The 27,766-nt window shown below is 49.2% G+C and overlaps 1 protein-coding gene across 3 annotated transcripts in view; it reads right to left on the bottom strand.

The window, feature by feature from the left end:
• Nucleotides 1-4,823: 4,823 nt before the first annotated feature.
• Nucleotides 4,824-27,766, bottom strand: part of GALNT17 (polypeptide N-acetylgalactosaminyltransferase 17) — a 443,347-nt gene continuing 420,404 nt past the window's right edge. For all 3 annotated transcript variants that reach the window (XM_073792034.1, XM_033839681.2, XM_073792035.1), the window contains 3 exons: nt 24,002-24,097; nt 7,171-7,338; nt 4,824-6,358 (listed from right to left, as the gene is read on the bottom strand). In XM_073792034.1, coding sequence (XP_073648135.1) covers nt 6,230-6,358; nt 7,171-7,338; nt 24,002-24,097 — 393 coding nt within the window. In that variant the 3' untranslated portion in view covers nt 4,824-6,229. The remainder of the gene's footprint in view (nt 6,359-7,170; nt 7,339-24,001; nt 24,098-27,766) is intronic.

Raw genomic sequence — 27,766 nt, 5'->3', positions numbered from 1 at the left:
CAGCCTGTACATTCTTTTTTTTTTTTTTTTTTTTTTGAGGGGTGGGTATAGTTGCTTTACAACTTTGTGCTAGTTTCTGCTGTACAGCTAAGTGAATCAGCTATATATATACATATATCCCCTCCCCCTTGGACCTCCCTCCCATATGTCAATTCCAATCTCCCAGTTCATCCCACCCCGCTTCCCCCACTGTGTCCACATGTCCGTTCTCTACATCTGCGTCTCTGTTCCTGTCCTGCAAATAGGTTCATCTGTACCATTTTTCTAGATTCCACATATACGCGTCAATATACGATATTTGTTTTTCCTCTTTCTGACTTCCTTCCCTCTGTATGACAGACTCTAGGTCCATCCACGTCTCTACCAATGACCCAGTTTCGTTCCTTTTCATGGCTGAGTAATTGTATATATGGAGCCTGTACATTCTTGTGTGTTATCTGCATGGCTGGATTATAAACCTGCCTTATAACTAACCAAGGGCGGTGCCCCAGGCCTCTAGAAATTTCAGCATCTGAATTTGCCGATGCACAAACCTTGCCCAGTGCCTGTTGGATGTGACCGTTGAAAGCTCTGCTTTTCCTGCTGTTCAAAGCCGGATCCCACACTGGATGCAAAAGCCCAGACTCCCGGGGCTGAGGGAGGGTTCCTAATGTTAGCTACCCATGAACTATGTATTTGGTGAAAAGATTAGTCCAGCTGAAACTGACGAAGTTCACCAAGAATCTCTCAGCCTCACTCTGACCAATTTGTGCCATGAAGTGCTTCCTTTAGGTGAAAGGTGAAAATTCTCCACTTAACAAGGAAAGAAAAAAATCATATGTTGAGGTTACTAAGATCTGCAGTGAGAACGAATCTTCTATCTGTGAACCGTGAGGAAGGAAAAAGAAATCCGACCTAGATTTGCTGCCGCACGTCAAACTGCAGAAGTTACGGCCACAGCGTGTGACAAGTGCTTAGTTAAGATGGAAAGGGCATTAAATTTGTACAATAAGAAATACTGAGAGAGAGAGAGAGAGAGACCACATTCACACAACTTTTATTACAGTGTATTGTTCTATGTTATCATTATTGTTGTTAATCTCTTACTGTGCCTAATTTATGAATTACACTTCGTCATAGCTATGTATGTATAGGAAAAACAGTATATATAGGGCTTGGTACTATTGTAGTTTCAGGTATCCACTAGGGGTCTGGGGACATATCCCCGTGGATAAGTGGGTACCGCAGAGCACCCTAGCCTGTGGCAAATGGATCGTGGCTGCCTAGCCAAGACAGTGAACCATTTCACCAGGCGGCAAAGATGAATTCTGTCCATGATAAAGCTGTCGTCAAGGGAACATAGGTTGCTTCTCTCTGTTACAACCAGCAGCATTAAAGCTTCACGGAGGGGCCCTGACTTAAGGTGCAAGGTAGATTTTTTTTTTTTTTTTTTTTGCGGTACGCGGGCCTCTCACTGTTGTGGCCTCTCCCGTTGCGGAGCACAGGCTCCGGACGCGCAGGCTCAGCGGCCATGGCTCACGGGCCCAGCTGCTCCGCGGCATGTGGGATCTTCCCGAACCGGGACACGAACCCGCGTCCCCTGCATCGGCAAGCGGACTCTCAACCACTGCGCCACCAGGGAAGCCCGAGTGCAAGGTAGATTTTAACAAGCAGTTAATCTTGTTTTCAGAGTTCCAGAGGGCCGGACAGTGGGAAGAATTTACTGATATTCAGACCTTATTTGGTTCACTGTCAGAAAGAGGGTTTCTGCCCTAGAACTAGCTGTCTCTAGAGTTTATCAAGCCGATAGTGGACTGGTGGATGGGCATCCAGTGGGAGAGCGGAATAGATGGTATTTTGACCCTGGAGTAACAGGAACCCCCGACCATTTATTAAGGATGATGAGCGCTGGCGAGCCGGACAGTTTCCAGGGTCCCGGAACAAGCGGCAGCATCAGTGATGCCTGTCTGGCTTTCTCACTCCCTCATTTGGGCTTTTCGTGTTTGGACAGTGTTGGGGGCCCACATCATTAAGCAGCAGAAGAAGTGAAGCTGGGAGCCACACTTGCAAGAGCTACCCATTGGCTGGAGCCTCTTTGGGGAAAGAACACTGGAATCTGCTAACACGCCAAGAACCCCATTTACACCGATAGGCAAAGACCCCATCTCATGACTGCCCCGGCTCCAGGGGTGGGGAGGCCCAGTATATTGTTTCTGTTTTCTTTATTCAGATATAAGCTTTAAAGGGTAAATACCATGGTACTCGTCATTCATCATGGTGCCTTGCAATTGCTCAATATGTTTTAGGTCCTCCTTCTTTTGTTCCCTCCCTCCCTCCCTCCACTTCTCTCCCTTCCTTCCTTCCTTCCATCCTTCCTTCCTTCCTTCCTTCCAGGAAGTCTTAAAAAGCAAACCACAGAATAGGTGTCCAAATATATTTGCTGAACTGGACTGAAGTAAACCTCTGGAGTTCGGGGCCCGCCACCTGTCTCTATATGTAGGTCCTGGAAACTTGCCTAAGTGAGAAAGCAGAGTAGCCGAGAGACCCAGGGATTTGTGCTTCGGGTGAGAGGAAGGGGCAGCTGATTAGGAGCTGGGGATCTGCCAGCCCACCTGCTCCTCTGGAGCTCAACTCCAAACAAGAGGCTGGCACACTGGCAATGAGTGGGGATTGTAACCTGCTTCTGGCCCCTTGGCCTTTCCAGGCTTCGTGGACCACCTGGTTCCGTGTGCAGGCTCCGAGCTCCTCCCCGGTCCATCCCTGGGCTTCTGACACTCAGTTCTTCTCAGAGCAGCCCTTGAAAGCAAAGTGGAAGGAGGGGAGATTGCATACAAATCAGGGACGACCGATCACCGGACAGCCCAGGGGTGTGCGGGTCACCGGCTCTGCCCAGGCCTGACTTCTGCCCTTTGTGAAACAGGGATCCTTTCTGAGAATAGTGGAAGAAATAGCAGATGAAAAACACGTGGCTTCAGAAACCCAAGTCAGAGGGTTTGGAGTCGTGGCTTACGATGACGACGTCTGGCCCGAACTCACCTTTCTCTGTCCTTTCGGTTTCTTCTTCTGTAGCCCCCAGAATCAGTATAAAGAACACATTCGAGAAATAAAACATTCAAAGGCGTCAGCTTGGATGGCTTGGACATCGATCGGGAATACCATCTGTGATTTTTTTTTTTTTGCCTTATGAATCGAGGGGGAAAAAATGAAAGAGAAGGAAACGGCCACCAGACAGGAGAGTGGGAAGCGCCTATGCGACGGGACCGCATGGATGGAGGGAGATGCACAAAGGTTGTCAGAACTCAAGGCCGATGCCTGGAGCCTGCTGCCTGAGCTATGCAGAGGGATGGGTCTCTGGAACTTCTCTGGAACTTCCAAATTCCCCTGAAGCTCTGAGACCCTAGGCTTCCCCAGGGCCCTGCTCGTCCTTTCTCTCCTCCCTCTCTGGCTACAGTTAATTCTTCTTCTGTGCTTTGGCCGCTGGCCTGCCACCCCCAAGCCTTTAGGTCGCCTGGGATGCTGTGTGGCAATGAGGATGCCGACCCAGATGCTGGCCTCAGGCTCTGGCCTTTGGGAGGAACCAGTGCTGATATGAACAGACAGCCCAGGCTTCCTGGATGCTGGAAGCAAGGGCCAGAGCCAGGATTTGCAGCACACATGCTGTGCCGGGAGGCTGAGAGGCCCCCATGGCCCTAAACCAGCACCCTCATCCCCATCACGTAAACAGGCAAACCCAAACATCCTGCCTGCTGCCTTGTGGCCCTGAAGAAAAGCAACACTTCTCTCTTGAAAACTCCAGGGCTCTTCCTGCTGTGCGTCTGCTAGGGGTGCAGCCTTAGGAATAGAAACGAGCCCAAAGTGCAGTGAACAAGTCAGAGGGTGGGGCTCCAGCTCCATCGGGGGGACTCAGAGCAGGTCTTGCGGCTTCTCTGGTCCGAGGCCATTTCGGCCCATTTCCCAGAGGATGAAGGATCCCACAGGGGCCCACTGAGTACCCCAGGGGGATTTGGGCTCAAAGCCTCAGCTAACGGTAAAATGGAGTATTTGTCTTCTTTGAGCTTCTACCTTCAGAACCGCACAGGAGGAGAATGGCTCAGTCTGGGCAGGACCGCTCCTCAAAGCACCGCCTTGGAATGCTGCCCAAGGCCCCCTTGACCCCGCGGGGGACCGGCAGACCCTTGGCTCTTTTGGCTTAATAGTTACCCCGAGGATCTGATGTTTCAGTTTGATGACCCCTCCTCACCAAACAGCAGAATTTTCCATCTGTGCTCATGGACCCTGATTCTCAAAGAGCCCCCCCAGACGGCAGCTGACACGCATGTCTGTGGGTTGGGTTACGCCGAACGAGCCGGATCTTCTTGGCTTCCTGGGAGGGAAGAGACTTGGGGCTGTCAATGCCCAGGGGACTTCAGCCCATTTCCTTCCAGGCTCATTTCCAGGGCAGAAGGCCTGCCGTCTTTTTGGATTTCGCTTCTCCATGAATAGAAGGGGCAGCTGCTTCCACTACGGGCTCTCTGGTCTCGAGAGATAGGAGTGGCGGCCGGCAGCACGAAGAGGCGGGTCAGGACGCTTGGCCAGGTCACCCACGGCCCTTCTCTGCGTCACAGCTTTCTGCACCCACCTGACCCTTCTAATCTGGGGTCAACAGGGGGTTAGCAAGCAGGTGTCCAACGTCAAGTTCTGTCCTGCTTTGGGGGGAGGCGAGAGCAAGGGCAGGCTGGCCGTGTCCCCACCCCACGAATGAACGCTCTTGGCCTTTAATAAACCAGAAGCCCTTGCCACGTCCCAGGAAGTGCTTCCTGGCCCAGGCTCTGGAAGAATCGAAAAGCCAAAAAGGCTGAGCTGGGAAGTGCTCACATGTATTTATTTCACAAAGGGGGGAAGGATCACCAGTAAGATGCCACCACATGAGACACTGTGAACCCCAAACTGGGCAGGTGTGGGGTTTGGTTCTGGGCAGGGCTTGGCCGGACAGCATGAGGGAGACAGATGGGAACTGGCAGAAGGGCAGCCTTCCATCTGGGGTGCCAGCCCTGTCACATCCTGCTGGCCAACCCGCCCCCACAAGCTTCTCAGCATCCTTGATCTGACCTGGGCTGGCAGTAATGCAACAAGTCCAAGGCCACACCTCTACGTCTGCCCTACCGTGCACTCGGACGCACACGCCCAGACACACGCGCCATGCACGCACGCACAGGCGGCAGCACACTCGCCCCACCAGGCACACACCCTCATACGCATGCACACTCGTCCATATATTAACTCTGATTTATAAGTGCACCCTAACCAGAGGGCAATCAGAAAGAAGTTATTACTCTTCAGAGGGGACTCGACTGCCTTCTTCCCTGTCAGCTGGCCGAGCACAGGGAGACACGAGAGCATCCTCCAGGGTCCTGGCCCCCTATGCTGTGCTGACGTCAGTCCTTAAGCTCCAGATGGGGGCTGACTGCTGTCCCCGCTGCGGTAGCCACTGTGAGTCCGGGCTCCCCGGCGCCTGGGCAGGCAGAGCAGAATGGGCCCGGCTCCAGCCTGGGGGCCCTCACAGCTGAGGGCTCTCTGCACGTGCTCTCTGCCTCCCTGCTGACGACAGACATGGAAGAGCTGGTCCAGGCACATAGGATCCTAGTGCCCAGGTGACCGTGGAAGCATCAGCTCCTTCCAGGTCATCTCGGGGGTGGAGTCCAGAAAAGTCCAAGGCCACCTGCTGGAAAGGTTTGGGGGCTGGCCATCTTGGGCTGTGAACAGGTGTCTGGGCAGAAGCAACCCGGGGGACACTGGGTCTCAGGGCCTCGCTGCCTCCTTAGAGGAGGGGGAGCGAGGCTGTGGCCCAGCACCCCCCCCCCACTTCGTTGAGGGCTCAGGTGGAATTCAGAAGCTGCTGCTGCTGCTACGAGAGATGAGAAAAAGGAGGGGCCCCCGCCTGTCCCAGTCCTGCAAGTGGATGGGAAGAAGCACAGGAGGAGATGCGATGTGTCACTCCACAGTACCAGGTCCGTATCCGGGCTGCAGAATACACGGCTCCTGTGCTCCCAGCGAAGGGTCAGGGAGCTCTGCCAGGGCGCACGAGCCTCAGGCAGCTGGACGCCTGATGGAGGGGCAGTGCCTCCATCTGGGCCCCAGGCTGCCCTGGAGAAGCCCCGGGAGGCCCACTGAGCACCTGCTGACTCCTTGCTGTTTCTCTCCCAGCGTGGCTGGTCCAGAGGACGCAGACCCTGTCCCGAGGGCCAGGTTCCGAGGGCCCCAGCTCCTTCCACTACTTGATGAAGTTCTTAATCGTCCACCTCTGTCCCGTGCAGCTGCGGAGGATGAGGTCGATGCCAGCCAGGCCTCGGTTCTCCACCTCCAGGCAGCGCCCTGTGCCCTTGTTCATGACGGCGCCATTCTGGGAGTACGTGGGGGTGAGAGGGAGAAGAGACAGCCAGAGAAGGAGACAGAGAGATGGAGACGGAAAGACAGAGACGGAGACGGGAACAGAGAGACAGAGAGACAGGAACAAAGAACCAGAGAGAGACAGAGACAAGGATGGAGAGACAGACAGAGAGATAGAGACAGACAGAGAAAGATATAGAGAATGAGAGACAGACAGAAACAGAGAGATAGAAACAGAGAGAGACAGATACGAAGAGACAGGGAGAGACAGAGATACAGAGACAGGGAGGGGGGAGGGAGGGACAGGGAGAGGGAGAGAGAGAGAGATTTAACCACCATAGTGCCCGGCACATGGCCCCTCTTGGGGAACAATCCCACCAAAATTCTGTGCACAGGAGGGAGGGATCTTTGGGCCTTTGGACCTTCTCTGGAAACCCTAAAGTCAGAAAATAAATAAGCTTCACCGAGTCTGAGTGGCTGAACCAGGTGAAAGCATTGGTAGGGGATGGTGTCAGGATGGGGGACTGCCCTGGATAGTCTCAAGCTGACTTTCTCCATCTCTCTGGCATTTAGAAGATTCCGGAGAAATCACCCCGAACTCCCTCTCGAGATGTATCAGAGCCCAGCCCAGCCTGGCGCTGCTGCAGGGATCCTGAAGGCTGTGTCACAGGGAAAGGCCCCAGTGATTCCGCCTGAACCTGTGCAGCAGTTCACATGCCTTAAGCCGGGAGACCGTGGGTTGCACTTTGCTGGCTGCCCTTCCCGGGGGCGCTCGTGGCACCCTCCCGTGCTCTGGGCTGCCAGGCCTGTCCGTGGAGCACTTACCTGGATGAAGTTCCAGCGCTTGTACAGGCTGCTCTTGACCTTGTCGCAGTCCAGGAGCTGGGGCAGACGACTCTTGGAGTTGTCCACCAGGCAGCGGGTGTCAGGGAGGAGCGTGGTGGTCCCCAGGGCTCCCAGGTGCAGGAAGCCCTCCTTGGTGTAGCGGGCCAGCTGGGGAGAGAGCAGAGCGGCAGGGCCACGGGAGGTAGAGGTGAGGCCACGAGGGACACATGGGTCACCCAGGACTTTGTCCATGCTGCAGTCCCGGCCACCTTCACAGGCCTGTCACACACACCCCCAACTCACAGGGGCACCCCGTCCAGGAAGCCCACGGCTTGCTAAGCCTGCATACAGATTCCCTGGACCACTCCCTGATTTCCTTCTAAGCATGTCCTCGGTCAATGTTTCAGGAGTCTGGCCTTCTGTTCAACAACGCAGGGAGCAGGAATAAGTGAAAAAGCGGGACATCCGATTTCTAAAGCTTGGCTCTGCTTCCAGCTGGCTGGGCCACCTTGAACAAGTCAATTAACCTCTCTGAGTGTCCATTTCCTCCTCATTTGTAAACCGGGATTAATTAAATCTACCCTGCTGCAAAAGGGCCCAAAGAGTCAGTTCACCGAAGAAGCAACAGGCATATGAAAAAGCATTCAACCTCCTAGGTATTAAAATAAATCAAAACAATGAGAGACCACGTTTTAAAAAAAGAGATTATTTGTGTTTTGTCAAGGTGAGCCTAAGATGGGCTGGAGGGAGGGTAAATTACTACAACCTTTCAAAAAGGAATTACAAAATATAAGCAGTGTGCTTTTAAAATGTTTCTCTCCTTTGACCCAATAAATCTACTTTAAAAAATCTTGGGAGGGCTTCCCTGGTGGCGCAGTGGTTGGGAGTCCGCCTGCCGATGCAGGGGACGCGGGTTTGTGCCCCGGTCCGGGAAGATCCCACATGCCGCAGAGTGGCTGGGCCCGTGAGCCATGGCCGCTGAGCCCGTGCGTCCGGAGCCTGTGCTCCGCAACGGGAGAGGCCACAACAGTGAGAGGCCCGCGTACCGCAACAACAACAACAACAACAACAAAATCTTGGGAATTCCCTGGTGGTCCTGTGGTTAGGACTCCACACTTTCACTGCTGAGAGTGCAGGTTCAGTCCCTGGTGGAGGAACTAAGATCCCTTCGTAAGCCATGAGGTGCGGTCAAAGAAAAGAAAAATGAAAAAAAAAAAAATCTATCCCAAGAAAATAATTAGAACTGTGAACAAAAGTTTATGTAGAGGGGTGGGGAGGAGGAGGAATTGGATGAGGGCAGCTAAAAGGTACACATTTCCACTTATAAACAAGTACTAGGGATGTAATGTACAGCATGGTAAATATAATTAACACTGGTGTATGTTATATAGGAAAGTTAAGACAGTCAATCCTAAGAGTTCTCATCACAAGACAAAGAATTTCTTTCTGTTTAATTTTGTATCCGGGAGAGATGATGGATGTTCACTAAACTTACTGTGATTATCATTTCGTGATGTATGGAAGTCACGTCATTATGCTGTGCCCCTTAAACTTATACAGTGCTGTATGTCAGTTATGTCAGTAAAACTGGAAGAAAAAAGTTTATGTACAGGGTATTTATTGCAATGTTACTTCTAATGATGAAAAGGCAGAAATACCCTAAATGCACAACCCCATCCTGGTACTTGCTCCATGCTCCATGTACTGCAACAAATGCTAGGTAGCATTGGGTAGGTTCCCAAAAAGGCCACATCTTTCTATGCGCCCTGGGCAATATGACTTTGCTGCAATTTCTATTAGGAAGTGGAGTCTGTTTCATCCTAGAATAGTGGCTGGCTTTGTGACTTGCTTTGGCCCACAGAATGTAGCAGAAAGGGGGATGCGACTGTTGCTGGTATACACCTTGCATATTTCCACCCTCCTGGAGCCCTACGGCCACCATAGCAGTAAGGCCAGGATGGCCTCTGCTAAAGGATGATAGCCACGTGGTCCAGACAACCAGCCAGTCGACCACGAGACAAGTGGACGAGGTCATCGTCGATCAGGCGGCCCTCAGCCGAGCTGCTGGCTGATGGGAGATGCGTGAATGAGTCTGACCCAAATCATCTGAACCTGGTCCAGATCACAGAACCATCCAGATGACCCATAGACTTGTAAACAATACTAAATAAATACATACATATTGTTTCATGCCACTAAGTTTTGGGGTAGTTGTTACGCAGCAATAGCTATCTGATACACAGATGATAGTGCCTGGCAATCCTCCTCACAACTAGTTGTGAGTCCGTACTAGTTTGGTGTCTTGGCCTCTCCTGACTGCCCATGTTGTTTAAAGCCCTGTATTCCAACTTCTGAACAGATACGTTCACCTGTCTTTCACACTCCTTTGGGGCAGGGGTCGTGTCCAATTTATTTCATTCTTCCTAGGAGACAATCACAGACCAAGGGCTCCGAACATGTTTGTGAATGAGCACATTACAAATGTGATCAACATCGTCATTTACAAAATGCAGCCACAGCTATTCCTTTAAACTCCACAAACATGTTTTGAAGAGTCCTCTATGTGCCCAGGCTGGGGACAGGCACTGAGAATACAAGGATGGGGCTGTATTCCCACTGAGATGATTCCAGGGCAGGTTGGCGAGAGGCAAGCACAATCTTCACGTTCATTCTCATGATCCTATGAGGTGTCTAGAGCAGGAGTGATGATCATTATTAATATACAACGGATGCCTAATCCATTACAAAATAATATTACCAGCCAGCATATATTGGAGGCATACTCTGCCCCATGTCTAAGCATGGTACAGAGAATAAATTATGTAATGTCTACAATAACCTGTGAGGTAGGTGCTATTAACCTTCCCATTTCAAAGAAGAGGAAACAGGCATGAAGACATCTGGTCACCTGGCCGGGTCCTGGCTTTTATCCTTGGGTCCCCAGAGATTCGATGGTTGGAAGCCTTGGCCCAGCAGCTGAGCAGCAGAGGGACCTCCTCTCAGATGATCCTGGGTTCCTGAAAGCCTGGGCATTTCTTGCCAGGAATGGAGCAGAAAAGTACCTCCGCCCTGGGACACAAGTGCCTCATCAGGGGATAAGATGCTCCGCAGGGGCTCTCTCTTCTGGTGAAAGCTGTCAGAAACCCTCTGTTCTGATCCCCAAAGGGAGGCTGCCTGATCCCCTCAGGAACAAGTGACAGGAGTTTATTAAATGCCCTTGAGAGAGAGATGTGGTTAACATGTGTTTTAAACCCAAATTAGTTCCAAATCAGAATAACTGTTAGAGGCAAAATGGTAAAAAAAAAAAAAAATCAGAAGCCCCGCCCCATCCGTCTTTCAACAACGTCTCTCTGAATGTGTTTAAATTCATCAAATGCAAAGTGATGAACGACAGCAAGCTGCCTTTATGTTCAGGGGAAAGATACACACAGCTGCTTATTGAAATTATGAATCAATCTATTACCCAGCAGGCACGTGAGCGGCGCTCAGAACATTAACTAACTGAGCATATCTGTGACCCAGATGTTTAAAGAGTGAAGCTAAGTGCCACTGGGAGTTAGAAGCTCTCCTTTCTGAAGTCTTTTAGGACATGAAAACAATAAGACCCAGACTTCCGGGACCTGCAAAAGGCCACGTATCCAGCCCCAGGTGAGGAGGGCCCTGCGGGATTTCTTTTCTGGGGGAAGGTGGTTTCTCACACCGGGAACCCGTACAAGGAGGCCACATGCATGGGCTCTGCTGGCGTGGCCAAGGGGCCAGGGTCAGGGGAAAGGTGGCGAGTGCTGAGACCTGACATCCACCAGGTCCCCCAGTTTCCCCAGTCCTGGATTGAGAGCACATCTAGTCCAGTCCCACCACTCCGCACTCCCTAGTACTCCTTCTGTAAGGACCTCCGCTTCCCATCCTCTGCATGTCCAACTTGCTTTCCTGCCTCCAGGGCTTTGCTTCAGCTGTTTCCCTGCCTGGAAATGTTAGTTACTGGGCTCCTTCTAGAACTTTCTGGCTTCAACTCTCCTAGAGCTCAACGCAATTCTCTCCATTCCACAATGTCTCCTTTCATTCTTCCAGCCCCCAGTTACCTCCTCTCCGGTCTTTGGGACAACGTGGACCCATATTCTCTGGTGCCTCCCTTCAAGGCATGGAATAGTCCCATCTCCTCTGGACCATCCTGTGTGTCCATGCACCAGGGGATGGACGTTTGGACTGTTTCCACTTTGGGGTTATTATAAATTATGCTGTTATGAACAGTCCTGTGTAAGTTTTTATGTGAGCGTCAATTCTCTCGTTTATACAGTTGACCCTTGAACAATACAGGTTTGAACAAGGCAGGTCCACTTACACGTGGATTTTTTTTCAAGAAATATGTACTACATGATTCTCCGTTGGTTCAACCTGCAGATTCAGAAGCACAGATAAGAAGGGCCAATTTCTCATCTATTTCCTCCTAACATCCCAGCTAAGACTCTTCTGGGAACTGAACTGCTGCACTAGGCTTGTAAACTGGTCCCCCTTCCAGCCCTTCACAACTTCCATTTGGCCTTCCCAATCCTGCAAATTCAGATTCTATCATTCCCTGCCTCAACCTTCAATGGCTCCCAATGCCCACGGATTTATGAATAAACTTGTAACCATGATCTTCTACTATAGGTCCCCAACTCACCTTTTGTTTTAACTCTTTGATTCTCGTCTTAGTCTGACAGATGACTTGCAGTTTCCCAAAAAGAGCCAACAGTCTTTCCTGAATAAATTATAGCCCCCCCCATCTCGCTTCGTTCCACAAAGCCACCCCACCATGTGATCTATTTCAGCTTACATACTTGGGTGATATTAACATGTGTTTCCCTGTTACAGATTTTTGTCATTGTTGTTTTAGTACCGCAGCATCCTACCCATTGTTACATAGCACAAGGACCAAGAAAAGTATCTCGCAAAGAGCCAAAACTCCATAAATGTCTTTTGAATTGAATGGGATTATTCCAGATTTGCCTGCTGGGCCCATGAGAAATAAATGTCATTATCCACAACCCGAACGCATTAGGAAAAAACCCTCTGAGCTCAAATACAGTTAATTCTCATTTAGGAGGAAAAGGAATTTTCTATTAGAAATGATCTAAGAGGCATGTAAAACTATTAACCCACATTTAACAGCCTTGAGGGAAAACTCAAATATGCAGGTTATGGCCAAGTAAACAAAACCCAGCCAGATAATTGTGGAATAACTCTGGAACACAGCAAAATCTATCAGATTGTCAATAAAAACATGGCTTGCGATGGCTTTCATATTAAGGGTCTTTCTTATCACTTTAAAATCAGGCCTAGTGAGGGTAGAAAACCATCGCTAAATGAAAAATGCAGTTTATCCAGCTTCTAGCCAGGAGACAGAGAGATGGGTTCTGTTGATTCAAAACTGCTTTGGGGTAAATTTATTTGTTTGTTTCATGGCTGAGGCCACAAGAGTGGTTTCTGGTAACTACGTGTACATGTGTACATTTTAAAAAACAAATAGACTTTCTCCATCACTGTCCAGGGCATGCCAGCACTCAAACTGAATACAGAAAAAAAATATTTCCAACTGTATCTCAGAGTGGATGCATAGTGCTGCTTGGGAGCCGGGGTGGAGCAAAGGAGCAGAAGGAATCTCTCGGGTGGTGGTGGGGGCAGGAATGGAAATGTTCTGTAGTTTGATTGAGCAGGGAGTTCCACAGGTGTGTACCCCCGCCAGAACTCCTCAAATTGTACACTTTAAACAAAGGGTTTATTGTACCGACCTTATACTTCAATAAAGTTGATTTAAAAATCTATCTGGGAGCCTGGAAGGCACGCTCTGGAAACAGATACAGTTCCTGCAGAGAGAGCCAGCTCCTGGGGGGTGGGATGGTCCCCAGGACCTCTCTCCTCAATCTTCTCCCATCCACCATTATGACCCACCATGCTGGATTCAAGCACGGTGTTTCCAGAAAACGCACTTGCTACTTGGAATGAATGGGGAGACATATTTGTGCTACAAAACCTTAGGTTGATTTTCCTGCAGACGGGTCCAGGAGTGGATGGATTGCGGCAGTGTCCCTGGAGGTACGGGAATGGCAGGGTCTGGACCACACAGCTTTGTGGCGAGAGCTGGGGGCCTCTGGGAGAGGAGTCCTGAGGGTGGGGAAGCACCAGGATGAGGGTCGGAAGAGGCAAGTGGGACAGGGGATGGGTGAGCAGTGTAGCCCTGTCCTACTTCCCAAGGACCAGGAGCAAATTCCTAAGCATGCCTGCCAATCTCACCCTCAATGCTAAATGGGCCAGAGGAGCAAAGACTCTGCTTTTCAACGAGACACGCTGTTTTTCAGTAAGCAGATGCACGTCTTTCTTGTCTCTATCTGTGAAATAGGAAGGTAGGATTATATCCCGGTACGGTATGGAAATGCTGGTAAACATTTTTTTCCCTTTTCAGCTGATCTTAGTTAAATCTGTCTCACCTTCTCATTCTGCCAACTCAAACAGCAGCCTGGCTTTGTGCTGTGTCATCAAAGGAGATAGCATATTATATGGTTAAGGACTCAGACTCTGGAGCCTGTTTAAGAAATCCAAGCTCTGCCACTAACTAATTTTATGACCCTGGGCCAGTTACTTTGTCTTCTGGAAGTCTGTTTCCTCATCTTCAGAATGGGGCTAATTTTAGGATTTATCTCACGGGGTAGTTATGGAAACAAACAAATTAGTGAGAAGAGGATGCAGTGTATAGTAAACCCCGTGTGTTTGTTACCCTTATTTCCCCAGACCTCACACACCAGTGGAGAACTGGGGCCTTGTTCCTGCTTCACTACAGATTCCTCTTCCTCCCTCTCGGCTCCCGTGTGGGCTCCCGGGGCCAGCATCTCCCAGCCCTAGTTCCTTCCCGACACTCAGCCACTGCAGGCTTCCCACTGTCTCCAGAACCATTTGCCCAGGGGAGGCTGCCCCAACGGCTTCAGTGATACTGCTGGGCAGCCCAGGACCCTCAGGCAGCTATCCAGCCCACCAAGCTCCCTTGGGCTGGGTGTGTGCGTTTCTTGGGTTGGACGCCTGACCCCCCATCCCCTACTGCTCTGCTCCTGTCCTTCCCCTCCCCTCCCCCACTTCCCTTTCCCGGTTTGGTCCAGATTCTACATGCCCTTGCTTGGAATGGGCCAGATTCCTGAAAGGGTTGGGCCTTGAATTGGACTCGATACTCAGCATCCCCAAAGCCACTGTGTGATCCACGGATGCCTGCCCTGGGGTGTTAGCGCCCATGGCCTCTCTCTTGGACTCTGCCCCTCCTGCAGTGCCTCTGCAGTGGGGGAAGAAGAGCTCAGCCTGTTTTCTGCTCCTGGCGTGTTCCCTGATGAATCCAGGCAAGCCATCGGCTAGAAGCCAGCCTAGATCAGCCTGGACCACCCGAAAATTCAGAGCCTCAACAGAGGAGTTAGACGTGGGCCTGGTTATGACATCCACACGTGAGAGCGGGTGTGAAGATGCTCTGATGGGGAACCAGCCCCAGAGATTTAGGACGAGGTTTCCATCATCACTGAACACCCATCATACTCTGGGCCTCGTTCTGGGGGTGTTCATTCGTTCATTGGCAGGATGTTATTTAACCCATGACAATGACCCTACAAAAGTCAGGGCACGCCCCCTTTTTTTTTTTCCAACGCAGACACTATATTTTTTCCGTCGATTCTAGAAGCCCAAACTCCCACTGGCATGGTGGTTCCTTTCATGCTGCCCATCTCCACCCTCCCAGCTGAGCCCACCAGTGCATCCTGGCGCTTGTCCCAGCCTGAAGCCACCCTGGGCTCACCCCAGGGCCACCACACAGGCTTGGCCAAAGCATCTGGCCCCTTCCCCCTGCCCCAGGAGTTAATAGGCCATTTGTGTGTCCTTCATTCAACATTAAACATTTGTACATTGCCCACCATGTGCCAAGGCCTCTTCATGTTCCACGGAGAGAACGCGTCCCCGGAACTCCCCGGAAGAATGCCCTTCCCCGGAATTTGGGGGCTTCAACATTGTAAGCTATGCTAGGTGAGCTAGAAACTGTAGGTCTTGGAGGGTAAACCTGGGTTGGGGGATCAGTTGATTTCCATGTCTCTGTTGAGGCGAATTCATAAATTCCTCTTAGGAAAAAAAAAAAAAAAGCCTACATTTCTGCTCCAATATCCCATAATTCGATGCAGGGGAAATTATAGTTTTACTCAAATTCAGATGACAGACATCTACTTTCTGAGCATTAATTCTCACTGTTCTCTAGATCTTCCACTAATGTTTTAGAAACGTAGCTAGTTTCTTTTTGTTTAGTCTTGTATTCCCCTTATTCTGCTTTTAAACATGCTTACAAGTGCCAGCCCCTTGTAGCCACTTCATCTGTCTTCTCACCTTCCCTCAAAGCCGAGCTTCCGGAAAGTTCTCTGCATCATGTCTCCACCTCCTCACCTCCCTTTCTCCCCTGCACCCAATCCAGTCTGGCTTCCTCTTACCCACGGTTTTCTTGTTACTGCATTGAACATGCAGTGCAGTCTGGCTACTGGCCCTCTGGGCAGCCGTGTTTGGCTCTGCTCTTCCTTGGTTGGTGTGACACCCACCTTTCTGGTGTCCAGTGCTCTGGCCCCATCACCCACTAAATGTGGAGCCACACTAGGGTCTGTCCTAGGACCCCTGGCCTGCTGTCCCCTGCGACACACCTGGAGCCCCATCGGCCTCTGCAGCTCTGCCCTCAGCACTGAGTTGGAATGTTCAGCTGCCTGGGGAGGACACCACATTGGGATTCCCAAAGCCTCACCCCCAAACTCACATGGCCCACAACAGAACGCAGTGGTCCACCGTGTGGGCGGAATTCCAGCAAAGTGTCTCATACTTGGCACTCTGGACAACCCTAGCTCCTGAGCCAGGCAGATGGTACAATGAGGACAGTCTAGAAACTTCAGCCACCCACACTTCGGTCTTCCTTTGGCCTCGTCTGATGGAAACCCAGACTCCAGAGGCCCCGTCATCCTGTACCAATGGCCTAAACTCCACTAGCCCTAAACTCTTTAGCGAGAAATAAAATATTGCCTCTGCCCTATCAGTAAACAAAGGAGGTCCAGTCCTCAGCGATTGCAGCCACCTGGACGGTGAGCCCTGAGGGAACTCAGGAAGGAAACAGAGAGTACCTGCCGTCTAGCAGTCATCAAACTGCAGCCACCCCAGACGGTGCAGCCTCAGAATGAGAAAACACAGGATACTGGCCCCAGATAGCCGAGGTGCATATCAAAGGAATGGTGTCAGTGAGCCCAGACTCTTGCATCTTCCCATACATAGAAAAGTGCTAAATTCCGTAACTTGAGAAGTCTAGTTTTCTTTTATTTACAGTAACCTTTTCTTCTGACTACCTGGGGTTGTTGTAAGAACTCCTACGTATCCTGGGTTCCCCCCTTCCTCTTTGGAACAGTCTTCTCAGCGTTTATCTGAGAGGCTGTCTCTCGGGCTCGAAGTTCTAAGTCCGCCGAATAAAACCTAACTCTCAACTTCTAGGTTGTGCATTTTGTTTTCAGTCGACATTAGGATCCACCCTTAATTCTGATCGGCCCTGTTCTCAGATCCTCTTCATTTCAAACAAGCAATGTCTTTGGAAACAATCACTCAACAGATACCACTGCTCCAAAGAGAAATCAAAACTCTGAACTGAACGGTCAGGGGACAAGACTGTTGAAACATTTTGTATTTATTTGCTCTGCTGCATCTCATGGTGCTAAGACCACAAAGACCTTTTTCCTAGGTGGTTTCACCTTCCCCCTTGTCCTTCAGAAGCAGCAATGTTGTTTCCTTATTAATTCGGTGATACGAAAACTACCTAAGAGAGCAACATATTTCCTTGAAAAAAAAAAAAAAGAAGGCTGAAAGCAAGCCTCAGAAATGATAATGGTTGTTTCAGGGTGGTAGGATTATAGACGATTTAAATCTGTCTTTTTCAAATTCACCATAACGCTGTCGCACCTTTAGGGAACAAGAAGAAGATTGGCAGTGACTCGCTTTGAATTTAGTAGCTCTGGGCAAGGTAGGAAGGCTCAGTTGCTAATGTGGCCACCACCCTAGTGTTCCATCTGATTTCATTATTCCAAGCCTAACAGCAACACAAAACCTGCCTGTATCACTTATCGTGTCTGGAGGAAGATTAACTCAGCTTCTAAGGAGATGGGAATTTCCTGGCGGTCCAGTGGTTAGGACTCCGTGCTCTCACTGCCGAGGGCCTGGGTTCCATCCCTGGCTGGGGAACTAGGACCCCACAAGCCCCACAAGCCCCTCGGAGTGGCCCAAACAAACAAACAAACAACACCCAATAACTTCCAAGGAGATGTAAAATTTTAACTAAGAATCTTCACTGGAAAACAACTTATGATCGTAACTCCGATTTTCTGGGAAGACTAGCTCATCAACCCATTCTGGCGAGAGAGAAAAAGTACAGGAATTCCTCCTTAACCTGGAGTCCCCCTTAAGCAAAATCAAATACATGTGTCTGTAGTTCTGTATGCCATTTAGGACATCAAGCATCCCTGTTCCCTGTATGTGGTCTGTGAGATCTACTTTTCAGGGATAATTAGAAAGTGGGAACCAAGGACTGGAAATAGAAAAGCAAAGCAAAGCAGATGGCAGAGAAAGAGGCTTGGGTCTCCCGCTAAGTCTCGGGAAAGTCTCAGGGAGCAGAAAGCAAGTAACCCTGCTCTCCTTCGAGGTCTGCGAAGAGGGTGGGCGTGAGGGACGCCCACACGGGCTAGATGATAGCACAGCCCGGGAGGCAGGAGCTAACAGCTCTGAAATAATAAAACCAGAAACGTTTTGAATGTTTGGAGAGAAGATGAGTCAGAGGAACAGAAAAAGAGAATCTGCCGCGAAGCATAACGGATTTCTAAGTGTCGCACCGGAATGCGGGGCAGGGTTTTTCAAAATATCGCGTAAAAGATGGGAAGTGGAAATACTGCAGCTCAGAACCTCCGAGATGTCACGCTTCAGCACCGGTACTGTCTCTCCTGCTTTCCGTTGTCTCTTTTGTGTGCGTGTAGGTTTCCCAAATGTAAAAAATACCTGCCCTCGCTCCTCCAACCCTGTTGTCCCACTGCATCTAAGGCGGCTCTGCTTTGACCTCGTGGTGGTTTCCAGGAATCGAGGGATGACAGGGTTTGCTTCTTACCGAATGTGGGAGGCTTGCTTCCAGAATCACGGGCCTGTTCGCTGGGGCAGAGCCATCTTGCCCTGGGTGCTAACCCCTATGTGCTCTTCGTGGCTCCGTCCCCTGAGCCCACCCCTTACATGACTTCACCTGGAAGCCAAGGGTGCTGGATGTCATGAACTTCTGCATTTTCCGAGTGCCCCCCGCAGGCTAAGCTCTGTCGCTCCGCGCGGCACTAGCGCCTTATTGGCAAAATGCATCATCGTGACAAGGTGTTTGGATGATGGATTGCTTAAACGACGAAGCCATCAAGGCATAAGTCCAAGATGAGATTACATTTAATTATGGGATACAAGAATTTTCATCTGTCATTCCGTTGATGAATTAACTGAGGGAGGGAATGTGAGCTTCTCAGAAAAGAGGGGAGAGGAAGACTAAACGTACTGACCGAAGGACAAACAGGGGAGACCTGTGATACCCTCCCAGGAACCCACTGGACAGGAGAGTTCCTTGGAACAAAGCCTGACTTCTCTCAATTCCTCTCCAAGGTGCACACCTCGTCTTAAGAACATCCTTTGCAGCTTGTAGCTCTTTCAAAGAGTGTTCCGTGGAGTCCCCAGGGCCACTGCACTGGAATGCTTGCCGGTCGTGCTCTGTCCATGGCGGGGCTGCTGGAAGCTGTGGTCGGTCCACAGCTCGGGAGGGAGCTGGAATCGGTGAGGCTGTATGGGTGGTCCCCATGACCAGTGAAGCTGGTCCTCAGGTTGGATGTGTCGCCCCTACGCATGCTTCAAGTCTTTCTTCCATGCCTTGCTGGGAGCTAGAGAACGTCTGGGGGCTCAAGAGTGTGAGACGCGTCCCCTCCCACGAATGTAGAGCCCAGCATCCGAGACCAGGAGTCACAGGATGGTTTGGAAAGTGGCCTGGCATCACCTGAATCTCAACTTTCAAAGCGGCAGGGGGAGTCACTACTTACCTGATAGGATAAACGTTACCCAAACCCAAAATGGGTTTATTGTCAGCCTCTTGTTCCCTGTCTCAATCCAGCCACGGCACTGGCCCAGGAAGCTGCATCACTGGGACCTCGGGCAGCAGCTCGGTCGCAGGGACTCGAGAGCACCACGAAGTGAAAGAATGATGCCCCGGGCCCAGCACTGCCTACCTTGTTCTCCCTTCTTGACCTCTGCCCTCAAGGGAAATCAGAATGGGAAAGGTTGACAGGTTCACCAGGTGGGCTGGGAGAGAGAACAGGAAGGGGCTGGCAGAGGAGGGCGATCCCACGGCCAATAACCCTGCAGGGAGACCTTAGCTGCTGCATGAAGGGACCCACGGGGACCTGGGCCCAGGATGGCAAAAGCTGGGAGTGTGTGGGAGAGTCCTGGGCCTCCCTAGACAAGACCTCCCGCTCTGAATGGGTTCAAGCCAACACCGAAGGCCGCCCCTGTGCCCTTGACGTCTGTTTCTTTTATGTTTGTGATATAAAATTTATTTTAAAATAATTGTAAGATAAAAAGACAGCCAGTTTAAAGAAAAAAAATTTAAATAAAACACTGGCTCAGAAAAGAAATGGCTGTTTGTCTAATGCAAATTAGTAACCAGACAAGAGCAAGGCTGGTCACTCGCTCGCGATGGAGAAGGGCTCTCTGAGTGGCTGGGAACCGCTTCCATCTTGTTGACAAACACATGTTGCAAGGCAGGAAATTACCCTCCTCAGTGCCTATTTTATCTCTGTTTAATTGCTGTTTGATAATAAATTACAACACAGAGTCCATTAATTAAACTAACAATGTCTGTGGAACACCAATTCCTTCTTCTGGGAGTTGCCTTGTCACGGGAGCTTCGATTCAGTTTGTTTGCCCAACGGCACTTTATGAAGTGGTTTAAAAAGATGCCAAGGCACGTGACTGGTGGGGCAACACTCCTGGCCTAGGGGGAGCGGGTTTGGGCAGGAGGGGGAGGAAACCTTGGTGAGCGTGAGGAAGGGCAGCCTGGCAGCTGGAGAGCAGTACCAAGGATGCACTCTAATTCAGAACATGTGGTGGAAGAGAAAAAAACCAAAACGAAACATTAGGTCTACTTTCAAAAAATCAGCTGCTGGAAAACGACCATGGTCCCCACTTACAGGAATTCATCCCAGAGTTGGGGGGGGCGGGGGAGCAAAGACCAGCCTGATCTGGTTTGCCATTCCATCATCAACTAAACGGAACGAGAATTCACTTGGAAAAGTTCTGCATGCAGGTGGAATGGGTGAACGATGAATTCTAGCTATTTCCCAACAAAGCCCCCTGTACTGGGCTGTGAAGGCCACCAGCTGCCAGCAGGAGAGGAGAACTTGGTGCCCGGCTCCTGTCCTGGCAGGGAGTAGGCAGGTAGTCACCAAGGCAAAGACTCTCCTAACATTTCACCTGTGCTGTCTGGGAGGTAGGCTACCTGGGCATCCCAGCTGGATGGGTTTAGCAGGTGACCAGGTGGGACCTTGAGGGAGGGGATGCAACACGAGTAAAGGCTCTGGACAGAAGGGGTTGGAAGGTCAAGTTCTCAGGGAACTGCCCCAGACCGTTTGGAGATGTGGGCATCACAAGGGTGTCAGACCGGGGTTCTGAGCAGTCAGGGTACACGGGGAGGGCAGGGGGCCCTGGGAGGAGGTGGCCACGGGGCTGTGAAAGGCAGATGCAGCCGCCTTCGTGCCCTGGCCCTCAGGTTCAGTCAAAAACTTCCTGAGTGGCTTGGAGAACCTCCCCCTGAAACACCCAGGTGAAAAGGCACTGCTTCGAGCCCTAGGAGGAAGCCCTCAGGTCTCTAAGAGGCATTTACTGGACCATCTTTACTCCTTTCCTCATTCACAGAAGTTGGTTTGACGGGCTGGTTTTTGACTACGCAAATCCCTGCACGTGATAGTGTCTGTTACCTCACAGTTAATAAGCACTCAGTTCAGATGGGACCTCTTCAGAAGGTCGGACGAGGAAACCTGGGAGTTCAGCGTTCTAAAAGCTACTCCTGGCATTTCCCAAAATGATGCTCACGTACAGCATGGTGGCCCAGAAGTGGGCAACTCCAAGGCTCAGTGTCCAGGCTCCAGCTGCCCTCCTGGCCCAGTACCACCACGTCACCATCTCCTCTCCCAGCCATCCCGCCCGAGACTAGTGGGGGTGGATAACTGGCTTGTCATCTGACCTCTCCCAAGACGCAGCCTCTTAAATGGCTGACACAACCATCCCCTTCAGGCCACAACTCCCCACCTCCACTTCCCCGGCCACCAGGACTTTTAGGGCACTTTACTCCTCCAGACCCTGGGAGGGAAGAACTGGAGAGTCAGTAGGGACTGACGGTCAGGATGGCTCCAGAGCATCCATCCCTCTCTGAACTCCTCCGGGACTGGCTGTGCCTGATCTAAACGTATCATTAGGGCTTCCCTGGTGGCAGAGTGGTTGAGAGTCCGCCTGCCGATGCAGGGGACGCGGGTTCGTGCCCCGGTCCGGAAAGATCCCACATGCCGCGGAGCGGCTGGGCCCGTGAGCCATGGCCGCTGAGCCTGCGCGTCCGGAGCCTGTGCTCCGGAACGGGAGAGGCCACAACAGTGAGAGGCCCACGTACCGCAAAAAAAAAAAAAAATAAATAAATAAATAAACAAACATACCATTACCACACTGCCCCCCACCGCAGCAGCAGATGAACCTTCAAGGGCTCCCCAGTGCTCTCAGGGTCAAGTCTCAAACTCTCCAGGACAGCATCCTTGCATCACTGGGAACTTGTTAGAAATGCAATATCTCAGTGCCCCCCACTCCCCCCCGACTCAGAAACTCTGAGGATGGGGCCCAGGAGCTGTCATAAGCCTTCCAGATGATTCTGCTGCACACTGACGTGTGAGACCCAGTGCCTTGGAACATGTCTTATGAGGCCTTGGAGAGCCGCCTCTCCATCTCTCTTCTGCCTCATCTCTCAGCACATCCTTCCCTCTTGCATTCTAAACCCTGGCCAAACTGGGCCACCTCTGCCTCTTAGCACCCAGCATCCCAGGCTATCTCACTCTTCTCACATCTTCTATGCTGTAGGTTTCCTGGTCTTTCCTCCTCCAGTCTAAACTGCTTGAGAGGGGGGGCTGTATGTTATCAACCGCCAAACACAGTCGTCACCAGTGACTGCAGTAGGTGGTCAAGACCCATGTGTTGAGGGAAGGAAGACATGAATGGAGGAAGACACCGGGCTCTTCAGAGCCTCTTGCCTTTGATGTTAAAGCTCTGTTTCTGCACGGAAGGAAGCAGGTCTGGGCTTCCTGGTCGTTCTTCTACTCCCTGCGGGCACTTTTAGGCAGTGGTAGGGCTCAGGAAATTTTCTGCAATTAAATGGACTGGATTTGAACTTAAAATGCTTGGGTTGTGCTGGAGAACCTGCTCCAGCACAACCCAAAAGAGCCTGTTCACAGGCACTTGCTCCTCTGTGCCTCAGTTTCCCCATGCTGCCTGCTTGCCTCCTAGAGTGACCGCAAGGAGAAAAGGAGCAAATGCAACCTGGCATTACTTGTCCACTTTCAGAGGACACATCACACACTGAAGGGAGCGGAGGGTCTGGATTCTGAGAACTACCTGCGGTGATAGGAAAGGAAATACAGCTCTTCTCTTTCCAGATGCTGGCTTAATGGGAAAGCAAAAGTGCTCTGAGCGGAGAGAACCACGAGCCATAAATGCACGCGAGAGTCTCTGTGTATGACCGATGAACGTGAACTTGGCACGTAAGGTGTGTGTCCATAAAACATGAGAGAGATGAAGCGAGCTTACAGGGCATTCTGTCCACTGTCTTCCTTTTATAGATGAACAAACAGAGATTGTAAGTCTGGCTTAGAATGAACCATCTTGTGCTCCTATGGGATTGAATATGTTTTCCCAGTTTGTAGCTTGCCTTTTATTACTATTGGTTGACATAAAATTGGTTCAAACTTTGATGCATGTCAAGCCTAATGACATTTTTGGATATATTTTCTCCTGGTTCTAGAGGATTTCTGCTAAGCTCTTGGTGCACACACCCATATACGCGCGCGCGCGCGCGCACACACACACACACACACACACACACACACACACACACTGAGGGCTAGCACAAAGCTGTCAAAGGAAACTCATTTACCAGGCTCTATTTTTACTCTGTTGGTTGATTGTTTTGCCCTTTTTGGTGATCTTTGCTATCTCCTGGGAGACCAGAAGACACGTGTGTTCTTTGAAATATTACTGCAAGCACATTTCTCCTTCTCAATCAGTGCTTGGCACTTGTAGCAGCACTTACAGACCAGGCCATGCTTACCACCAAACTGGTGATGGCCTTTCAGAACAGAGATATCAATCAGATTCTCATGAGGGAAGCTGCTAACTCTTTGAAGTTGTAAACAGGCATATTTGGTTATAATTAAACATATGTACACGTGGCATCCGTTTGCCTATTAGCAAATGACACAAATTGTATGCCGTCTCCTTTCAGTAGGAAATGTGCCCATTGATCCTCTTAATATCTGTGCTGATGCTACCACCTGGGAATCTTTTCCCTGGTCTCTATAGAGAAACCACCAGAAAGCCTCTCGGCTGCTCAGAACCGGTAACAATTACCAAAGTAGAGGACAGGAGTTCCCAGAAGTCCTTCAAATCCCCTGTAGGTCCGGTGAACTTACTCCCTTCCTGATCCGAGACGGGCTCCTACCTGGGGTCCCCAGCCATGGCACGGGTACAGTATTGCTGTGTGGTTCTCCAGCGGCCCCTGGTCCAAGCAGACGTCTTTTGCCTTGCTGTTGCGAAGCTGCAGGAAGAGGCAAAACGTGACCCGTCAGAGCTCATCTGGTGGAGCTGCTACTCCCCATCCACTGCTCCACTGTGGCTTGGTTCTGACGTCTTGATGCAAAGGCCATGAGACCCACACCCCCGCCCCCAAGTAAGGACCGAAGCTTCAGTCTGTGAGGTGATCACTTCAGCAACAAAGTCCTCCAGTGGGTGGTGTGGGTACTGGCCCTCTGCCTGTGACACACACACATGCACATAGCTCTCCCATCCCCAGCACAAAGGAAGATCTCAGAGAACCTTTGGACATAGGAACATTGACTACACGTTGGTTATCCAAGTGGACCCCGGTACCAGCACTGGTTCCCACAACCCGGGGAACCCTGGGTGAGCTTTTCAGGTCACTACTGGCATAGAGGCATGAAAAATAGTAATCAAAAGAGAAAAAAAAAATCTTGCCGTCAGGAAAAGCTCAAGCAACATTCATTTATATATTCAAAAAATATTTACTGAATGCATACACTGGACCAGGTACCATTCTAAGTGTTTGGAATGAATCTGCGGAGGAAAAAACTTACCTAAGAACTTACCTGTAAGTTCTTACCTAATTTGGATGTAAGAACGTACCTAATTTGGATCTCCAGGCCCACTGTGATTCTATATTGGTGTCCATCCCACCCACCACCTGAAATCTCAACCAGTGGGAAAATGGCAACATTGTTGCTCTACCCCATACATCTGAGCCTCCTCCGGATTATATTCTCCATGGAAACCAAACTAACCAGGGATAAATCAAGAAGAGAGGCACGGGGCAATCTGCTTTTGCGCACCCAAGTTGTGTCTGGGTTCAGACAACTGAGCAGACTTCTAATAACTTTTTAAAAAAGATTTAAAAAGTAACACCATCTCATTGAGATGCTTTGGAAAATACAGAGGAAAGTAACAATGGTTCACAATCCTCTTACTCAATTTTTTCCCCAATTTTGGACAATTTAATTTTGTTCCGTTTTGGCTATAATGAGCAACAAAGGATAAAGCTTTGTTCACGTTTCAGGTTTCCTTAAGAATAGACTCCTAGAGCCTGAGCCTACGCTATCAAAGGGTGTGGAGACCTTAATGTTCTTAAAACATGCTGCCCAACTGCTTTCTGGAAGCTTTGGACTAACTGATATTCCTATCCAGAAGGTATGTAAATACTTAACCAGTCCTGAGTTTCACCATTTAAAAGTATTGTGTTGATCAAAGTGTACAAACTTCTAGTTATAAGATGAGTAAGTTCTGGGCATCTATGTACAACATGGTCATTATAACTGACAATATTGATAGCAACATACTTGACAGTTGCTAAGTGAGCAGATCTCAAATGTTCTTACCACAAAAAAGAAATGGTAATTATGTGGCATGTTAGCTAATGCTATGGTGGTCATCGTTTTGCAATACATAAGTGCATCAAATCAACAAGTTGTACAGCTTAAACTTACACAATGTTATATGTCAATTATATCTCAAAGCTGGACAGAGAGAAAGAAAAAGAACATCAGCTTGGGGAAAAAAATCAATGGGGGAGCGTTTTTTTTTTTTTTTTGGAAGCTACAAGTTTCAAGCCAGAGGGAAAGCAGCTTCTGATATCTATAACCCCTTTTCTCTTGGAAACCAATTCCTTATATTAAATCCCATGTTTGAAATACCTAGGATAGATTCTCTTTTTCTTTCTTTCTCTCTCTTTCTTTCTCTTTTCTTTCCTTCTTTCTTTTCTTTTTTCTTTCTTTCTTTTCTTCCTTCCTTCCTTCCTTCCTTTCTTTCTCCCCTCCTTCCTTCCTTCCCTGTAGCATTCTTTTTATTTATTTATTTATTTATTGGCGGTAGGCGGGCCTCTCACTGTTGTGGCCTCTCCCATCGCGGAGCACAGGCTCCGGACGCGCAGGCTCAGCGGCCATGGCTCACGGGCCCAGCTGCTCCGCAGCATGTGGGATCCTCCCGGACCGGGGCACGAACCTGCGTCCCCTGCATCGGCAGGCGGACTCTCAACCACTGAGCCACCAGGGAAGCCCTGTAGCATTCTTTTTAAACCCAAGGTTCCAAAAGTCCATAAAGAGGGATGTAGAGAGAAGTGATGAATCAGACCTATTAAACAACATTCCCAAAGTTGGTCCAAAGAGAGCTATCTTTAAAGAATTGCAAAGCTAGCTTAGGAGACCAGCACTATGACTTTAGTTCTTTTATGGATGCTTTAAGGAAATGCTTGTTGCCAGTGCTTTTGATGGTGTAAAGATTAATTACATGGAAAAGCCCAGACAACTTCTGAGTCAAAAAGTAATTCAGAAGAGTTAGATTTTTGCAAGTGATGAAATTTTAGAAATACCTTTACCAATGTATTTTGGGTTTATTTTTCTTTTTATGTATACATAAGAGCAATATGGTAAAAATGTCTACTGAAGTCTAACAAAGCATTTAAACTAAGGGTAAAATAAAAATTAGAGGTGATAAAAATTAATAAAAAATATTACTGTTTGAGAGCAGACAAAAGATATCCTGTTTTTATAAATTTATACTGAATAGTAAATTGGAATGCTTCATGTTTAGCAATTATTCCCTTTTTGAGAATTACCTACATATTTTCCCATTGGGATCTCAAGTGGTTTCATTATAGATTTGTAAGAGCTCTTTACATATTAAGGATATTAATGTTTTTGTGGCATATGTGTTCCATATAATGATTTCAGAAAGCCAGGCTTTTAAATTGTGTTTCTAATGTTTATGCAAGCACGTCTCTCATTCAGTAACTTAATAAATATTTATTGAGGGCCTGGTACTGTGCTAAGTGGAACGAGCACAAAGATAAAAAAAAAAAGAGTCCCTGCTCTGAAGCATGGTCTGGAGAGAGAGACAGACACAGGAAGAGCTAGTACAATGACTGAATTATGCCAGGGCAGCAAGGAGCCTGCCTTCACTCCGTCTGAGGGCTTCAGAGACTAAGGGGAGATGACACCTGAGCTAAATGTTAAAGAGGATAAGTGGAAGAGATGCTGGCAATGTTCTGTTTTCCACCCAGGGGACGGCTACACGGATTTTTGCTTTATATTATTATGTTGCACATGTTTCGTTTATGCATATTGTATGTGTGTCATATTTCATATAAATAATGCTAAAAGAAAAAGAAAAGACGAGCAAAAGTGAACTAGGGAGCACAGGCTTTTCAGTATGAGCCTAGCACAGAATTTGGAACAGAAGAGTTGGTGGCTAATGTTTCTGTACACACTGAAGTGCTTTTGCATTGGAAAGGCGATATCTTACACATGTAAGAGTCAGGACATAAAGTATTTGCATATATTTAAAAAATTTTTTCTTTTTATTGAAGTATAGTTAATTTACAATGTTGTGTTAGTTTCTGGCGTACAGCAAAGTGATTCAGTTATATATGTGTGTGTGTATCTTCTCTATATGTATTTATATATATATTCTTTTTCATATTCTTTCCCTTTATAGTTTATTACAAGATACTGAATATAGTTCTCTGTGTTATACAGTAGGCCCTTGTTGTTTACTCTATATGTAGTAGTCAGTATCTGCAAATCCCCAACTCCTACTTTATCCCTCCCTGCATATCTTTCTTTAAAAATTAATTTAAGACATTCCAGCTGATAGAGCAGAATAAAAATGTACAACTCAAGGAAGAAAGACTTATTATCTA

This window comes from Tursiops truncatus, chromosome 15 (genome assembly GCF_011762595.2).
Source record: "Tursiops truncatus isolate mTurTru1 chromosome 15, mTurTru1.mat.Y, whole genome shotgun sequence".
NCBI classification, from domain to species: domain Eukaryota; kingdom Metazoa; phylum Chordata; class Mammalia; order Artiodactyla; family Delphinidae; genus Tursiops; species Tursiops truncatus.
Note: the sequence above shows the minus strand (reverse complement) of the source record. Positions and strands in the feature narration are given on the sequence as shown.